Source organism: Microtus pennsylvanicus, chromosome X, assembly GCF_037038515.1.
Source record: "Microtus pennsylvanicus isolate mMicPen1 chromosome X, mMicPen1.hap1, whole genome shotgun sequence".
NCBI classification, from domain to species: domain Eukaryota; kingdom Metazoa; phylum Chordata; class Mammalia; order Rodentia; family Cricetidae; genus Microtus; species Microtus pennsylvanicus.
In genome coordinates, this window is record NC_134601.1 from 52942638 (window position 1) to 52949900 (window position 7263).

Consider the following 7263-nt stretch of genomic DNA (forward strand, 5'->3'; position numbering starts at 1 on the left):
AGAAACTCTTCACAATACAACATGTAAATGAAAAAAAAGCAGAAATAAAATATTGTCAAAAAGGATCACTGGCCAAGCAATGGTGGCCCACACCTTTAATCCCAGCACTCAGGAGGCAGAGGCAAATCTCTTTCAGTTCAAGGCCAGACTGGTCTACAAAGTGAGTCCAGGACAGCCAGGGCTACACACAGAGAAACCCTATCTCAATCAAATAAAAAATCAGTGGTTACTAGAAAGAGGAAGAGTGATAAAATTGTATGAAAAGAACTCTTAGCTGGGCGGTGGTGGCACGTGCCTTGAATCCCAGCACTGGGGAGGCAGAGGCAGAGGCAGGTTGATCTCTGTGAGTTTGAGGCCAGCCTGGTCTACAAGAACTAGTTCCAGGACAGGTTTCAAAGCTACAGAGAAACCTGTCTCAAAAAAAAAAAAGAAAAAGAAGAAAAGAACTCTTTTAACTAGTAATCCTATCAATAATGATTCACCAACTGCAAGTGCACATGATTTACCAATGCAAAATCTTACTAGAGAAAACTAAGTAGTAGAGAGCCAAATTTTAAAAGAACAAAAATGATTGTGCTCAGCACTATAAAGTCGACCTAGCATGCACAAGGTCCTGGGTTCAATTTCCAGCACAAAATAAAACAAAACAGAGGGGGCTGGACAGATGGCTCAGTGGTTAAGAGCACTGACTGCTCTTCCAGAGGTCCTGAGTTCAATTCCCAGCAACCACATGGTGGCTCACAGCCATCTATAATGAGACCTGGCGCCCCCCTTCTGGCTTGTGGGCACACATGGAAGGAATGCTATACACATAATAAATAAATAAATATTTTAAAAAAAAACAGAAAGTGTTTGTATACAACATAGGAAATATAGTGGATGAGAATATACCAATGAACTAAATATAGTTTACTCTGGATTACAGGAATACACTTGCTTATTATTAGTTTCCTATTCCTGTGATTTCCCACATTTATGTACATAATTTTTTGTACTTTTAAACAAAAGTATCTGTGTATATACACCAATAAATTACAAACCAACAATTTAAGAATCTCTAGAGGCTTTCACATGATGACTCGAGGATTGGAGGTTTTAATGGTTTTGTTTTTCTTTAGATTTAGGACTATGGGTGTTTTGTCTACATGCATGCACACCAGAAGAGGGCATTAGATTCCATAGGACTACAGTAAGAGACAGTTGTGAGTCATCATATGGGTGCTGGGAATTGAACTCAGGACCTCTGGAAGAGTAGCCAGTAACTGCTAAATCATCTCTCCAATCCTTAGAGTTTTTAATCTTCTCTAAGCTCCCTAGAAATAATGACAGTAGCCAAATATGGTGGCACAGCTTTATAATCCCAGTACCTAGGAGGTAGAGGTAGAAGAATTAGAAGTACAAAAGCAACCTTGATTACCTAGTGTTTGCCACAAAGAACAATAACAACAACAACTTATTCCCACTGCATCCGAATTTAATTTCTATCAGATCTTAACCTAAAAATAGCAATGCTTATTTGAATAACTATAATTAGTTTTATGAATATTAAAATATTTCACCTGCTTTAAGATTTGCCAAACAGTTTTTCTACTCCTGACCTCTGTAAGGCTAGGCAATTAAAACTGTATCTCCTTGTGATTTAATGAATTTGGTTTTTTACAAGGAGATAAATTCAATCACCACTACCCATCACAATAGAGTCTATAAATCACAATCTTTCCTTCTGCCTCTTGACAACAATACCAAATCAAAAAGCAAAAGTTTAGTTCCCACTTGAAAAGTTCTTGCTCATTGGAATTATATCTTCCTCCATTTTTTTGTAATATAGTCAGTCTAACAATTTGTAAATGTATGCATGAAATAAACATTATTTGATTTCATGGCATCTGTTCATGTACTCCATCAGTAATAAATGGGACTTCCACATTTACCTAATGCTTTTCTATACACAGAATTATCTCTATTAGGGAACTCTAGTAATAAACTAAAATGAAAATCTTCAAAGCCCTTATCAGTTTATGAACATATATGTTTACAATTACATACTGGTCTAGTCTTCTAACTACAATAAGGACAAGGGACTATGTCTGTCTTTGCTTACGATTACACTAGCCTCTAGTGCCAACATATAGAAAGTTCACTAAATAATTATTGAATTAAGATTTTTGGGGGTCTTTGTTTCAGAGGAGGGTATCACCTGATAGTCCAGACTCGCCTCAAAATTGTGTTATTCTCTTGTCTCAACTTCCCAAGCTCTGTGATTACATCTGTGAGCCACCTCACTGGGCTGTTATTGAATGGATGAACTAATGAATGCTTTTTTTTGTAGGGGGAGGGCTTTCTCTAATACATAAGAGAATTTGCATTTTTCAGACTTACAAGATGAGAATCCACTTTACTTTTATATTCCTCATTACTTAGCACAAATAAATAACAAACTATCAGAAGTAACTTTCCACTCCTATAGTTTTCAACTCCTTTTGTGTATTTTTATATTCCCAAATGCATATTTCTAACAAGACTTACATTTATGAAGTAATCTTAGGGTTGGATAAAAAGGCCCTTCTCTTTGTCTAAAAAACAGTAATTCCCCATTTACTGTAAGGATTTCTATGTGTTCATGGCTGTAAGAGAAATGTCACAAAGTACCAAGTTAGATATTTTCTTTCCAAAGTGAATATAAGTTAAACATCCTATAAAATTATAACATGAAATAGCCACATACAAAGATACATGAGCTTATTAATCCAGTGAAGATCCTGACCTAAAAATACCTATCCAGTAGAGAAAACAATAGAGGACAGAGAGGAAATATGACCTGCTACATCCAATTTCATTCCACATTTTATTATTGTAATTCCATTGTCAAGTAATAAAATACATCTTTCAAGAGCAAACTGAAATAAATTCAATTATAAAAACAAGTCTTTGATAAAACAATACACATTTTAATATATGTAGATAAGATTTGAAAATAGGAATATTGACAAGTTTAGAGTTAATTCTGTCCATTCTCGTCATTAGTCTATGGATAGCTAACAAGTTTAGAGTTAATTCTGTCTATTCTCGTTATTAGTCTATCAATAACTAATGTGGAAATATTCCATTTAGAATGAGAACAGTCTAACCTTTGATAGTCAGCTACTCTAATTTTTTTTTTTTTTTGGTTTTTCGATACAGGGAGCCACTCTAATCTTTATGTGGAGAAAAACAAGGACTTACCATCGGACAATTTTCACAGGATCTTTCTTAGGCATGATTTGATTAAGCCATGGTTCAATACCTGGAAATTGCTCTATCAATTGATTTTTAATACCCTTAATAACCGAGGTTTTCAACTGGATGCAGTTGGACACATTTTCTTTTTCGTCAAATCTGGCAAATGATTTTTCAAAGGAAAAAAAAAGAGGGCAATGCTAAGCAAAAGAATCAGAAAATTTAAAAGTAAGGTTCTAATTAATTATCTATTCCCAAGCAAGTAGTCATGCTTAAAATAATTATGAAGTAAATTGCTTTTAAAATACCACAATTTCCATTTGTCTTATACAACATAAAACCAACGTTTTAAAACAATATTAGAATAAACTGCCATGCCTGTTGCAATTAATGAGGGCAGAGTAATTGTTATGCTAGAATTCATTATCAGCTACATAAATGCCTTTTACTAAAAATTCTTGCTCAAAGAAAAAAATAGATTCCCACCCATAATAAAAAAAACTTGTGGGTTTTTTTTTTTAATCTAAACAAAACCTCACACGTTAAGATACAAAAGACCACCCAAGCATAACAAAAGAATGAGCCCCGGCAGGTTATGGAGTCTGCTGGGACTTTTTTTTTTTTAGGAATGATGATAATTTTAAGATCCGTTAAGATCTGCTCAAATTTTCATGCACAAAACCCACCTTCCTTTTCCCATGTTCCCCCTTTGCCTTTCGCGTCTATCAAATCTGGAAGATAAACCCACTGGGTAGGTTTCCAAGGAATTTTTGTCTTCCTACACTGACTAGCACACAGGACTATCTCGTTGTTTTCAAGACAAGGTTAATCTGGCAGCTAAGCAATAGGCTTGATAGACTGCCTGCTTCCTGTCACCCAGACTCCTTCGCTGCCATGACCCAGGAAGTCAAGCCTTCCCTTTTTCAGTTCATAACTAATAAACATATGGCAGCGAGTGCAGGGCTCTCCTCTCAACTAAGGAGGATGTGCCCCTAAATCACAATGCAAGGATGTGATTGGTAGAAACCTAGGAATGGAGATAGCACTGCCGGAGGGGGCAGAACAGGGTTAAGGAGAAAGAAAATGGGAGCGGGAGAGCCAAACCCCGATTGAGGGCTAGAGATGGAAAGCTTAAAGAAGTGTTCCAAGTCCTGAGTGAGAGCATAGTACTATATATATATAAAAAAAAATCTTAGGGAGTCAGGATGGCAGGGGCGGAGGAGAGAAAGAGGACCTTTGCTCTCGCCCTCTTCCCCACCCCCACCCCCACCGCCTTTGTGAGCAGCCGAGGGAGGCCACAGCGTGTCCTTACTTCTTGAACATGATCCAAGGTGAAGGGGGCGACGATAGGGAAGGGCCCGGAATGGGAAGGAAATTGAATTAGGAAGGGTCCGGCACGAGGAAGGCCGGCACTGACAGTAGGAGCTGCTGTCGTTATCCGGAAGGCGAAAATACTACCCGCTTTACGGCCCTCAGCGAAATCTGACTACTTCCGCTCCTCTCAACTCCACGTTGACGCTTTTGTTGCCTCCTTTTGAGTAACAGCTTACTCCCCATTGGGGATAGCTGAAAGGGCGGGACTTTAGAAGTGATCAAGCGATTCTTTCTAGTTGCTGAAAGAGAAGAATGGAGGAGGGCGGGAATCAATCAAAGCAGCATTTTAAGCAGTTGCGTCAGTTACGGGTTCCTCAAAGGGTCAAAATTCTTTGGTCATTTGGTTGCTACCCATTACTGTACCAAATGGTTTGTAATGACAATGATTTTTGTTTTCTGTCTGAGGTGACCTAGGGAATTGGTGCTTACCAAGCAGCACGAACCTAGATGACCCTCAAATTACAGGATACTTAATTAAATTTGAATTTCAAATTAAGTGAACATCTTTTACTGCAAGCATATCTCCTCTACATTTTGAACATGCCTATGCTAAGAACTGCTTGTTTATCTGAATTTAATTAAACAACCTCTTTTTTTTTAATCTGGCAGCACTAGTCATTAGAGAGTGAAGTGCTCTCATAGAATTATCAAATAAGTCACCAAGTTGCTGTCCCCTGCTTCACTCGGATACTTAGAAACTGAACTATAAATAGAATGTAGTAGGGAATGATGGTTTACGCCTCTAATCCCAGCACTTGGGAGGCTGGGTCGGTGGGTCTCTGAGTTCAAGAAACCACGTCTCAAAAAATAAAAAATTTAAAAAATTAAAAAAAAAACAGCCGGGCAGTGGTGGCTCACACCTTTAATCCCAGCATTTGGGAGGCAGCTGCAGATGGATCTCTGTAAATTGAATGCCAACCTGGTCTACAGAGTGAGTTCCAGGAAAGCCAGGACTGTTTCACAGAGAAACCTTGTTTCAAAAAACAAAAAAATAAAAATAAAAACAAACAATCACTAAAGTAGAATTTCCTGTCAGACATGGTTATCACAGCCCATATTCACAGCACTTGAATGGCAGGAGGAAATTTGAGACCCCCATCTCAAAAAGAAAACAAAACAGAAATTTAAAAATAGCTAATTTCCTTAAAGAATAAAAAGACCACTGGACCAGTAATAATAGTCATAATCTAAATGAAGAGATAAAGAATCCATTTTGTGGTGCATGCCTTTAATCCCAGCACTCAGGAGGCAGAGGCAGGTGGATCTCTGTGAGTTCAAGGCCAGCCTGGTCTACAGAGCGAATTTAAAAAAAAAGAAAGAAAGAAACCCATTTTGATGATTCCTAATAATACTCTGCTATACACATAGATAGGAGCCTAACATAATCATCAACAGAGAGGCTTCAACCAGCAACTGATGGAAACAGACACAGAGAACCACAGCCAAACATTAGGCAGAGTTTAGGGAATCGTGCAGAAGACAGGGAGAAAGGAGCCAGAGGGATTAAGACACTACAAGAACACAGCCCACAGAGTCAACTCACCAGGGCTCATAGGGGCTCACAGTAAATGAAGCGACAGTCAGAGAGTCATAAGTCTGACCTTGGTCCTCTGCATATCTATTATGACTGTGTAGCTTGGTATTCTTGTGGAACTCTTAACAATGGGAGCAGGGGCTGTCTCTAACTCATTTTTTGCCCTCTTTTGGGACCCTTTACCTCCTACTGCGTTGCCTAGTCTAGCCTTGATATGAGGGTTTATGCCTAGTCATTTTGTAATGTGTTATGCTATGTTTGGTTGATGTCCCTAGGAGGCTTGCTGTTTTGTAAAAGGAAACAGGGAAGAGTGGACCTGGGGGAGAAGGTGGGTTGGGAGGAGAGGAGGGAGGGGGAAATGGTGGCCGGGGTGTAAAATAAGAGGGAAGAATAAATTTCTAAATAAAAAGAGAAGAAATATATTTTGCTTGTGTAATTTTTTTTTTGAGACAGGACTTCATTGTATGTCCCAGGCCGGCCTGGAACTCCTTATGTTGATCAGGTTGACCCCTGAGTTCCAGGTCAGCCTGATTTGTAGAGCAAGTTCCAGGGCAGCCAGGGTTACACAGAGAAACAGTATTTTGAAAAACAAAACAAAATTAGTAATAAGTAGACAAATTTATTAGTTTATTGCGCTTTTTATATTGCAATGTTTCCCCAGTTAAAAGTACTGGCTGCTCTTCCAGAGGACCTGGGTTTACTTCCTAGGACCCATGGAGCCACACATAACCATCTATAACTCCATTCCTGGGTGCTCCAATGCCCTATTCTTGCCTCCATGAGCACCAGGTGTGTATGAGGGAAGAACACCCATACACATAAGAAAATAATAATTTAAAAACTACTTATATTTATTCAGAAATTCATATTAGTAGAAATAATAACTTCTTACTCATGCATTCAATCTCTTGCTAGAGCTGGTACCATGTATTGCCAGTACCCAGTCGATGGCATTTTTGTTTTGTTTGGGGCTTTGGGTTTTTGGATTTTTTTTGTATGTGATTGTGGTGGTACTGAGAATGGAACCCAAGGCATTGTGCACACTGGGCAAGCACTCCACCACTGAGCTACATTCTCATTCCTCTTATCTTAATTTTTAGGTTTATTTTTGTTGTTGTTGTTCTTTTGATTTTTTGAGA

General features: G+C 38.4%; 1 protein-coding gene across 2 annotated transcripts in view; it reads right to left on the bottom strand.

The window, feature by feature from the left end:
* The window catches only part of Mcts1 (MCTS1 re-initiation and release factor), a 12462-nt gene extending 7790 nt beyond the window's left edge, over positions 1-4672 (bottom strand). The window contains exons 1-3 of one of the 2 annotated variants that reach the window (XM_075957404.1): positions 4529-4672; positions 3223-3375; positions 2527-2624 (exon numbers count right to left, since the gene is read on the bottom strand). In XM_075957404.1, the coding sequence (XP_075813519.1) occupies positions 2527-2624; positions 3223-3375; positions 4529-4539 (262 nt within the window). In that variant the 5' untranslated portion in view covers positions 4540-4672. Of the gene's footprint in view, positions 1-2526; positions 2625-3222; positions 3376-3902; positions 4072-4528 lie in introns of those variants that run through there. The other variant, XM_075957403.1, reaches the window with a different exon arrangement.
* Between the last annotated feature and the right edge of the window lie 2591 nt (positions 4673-7263).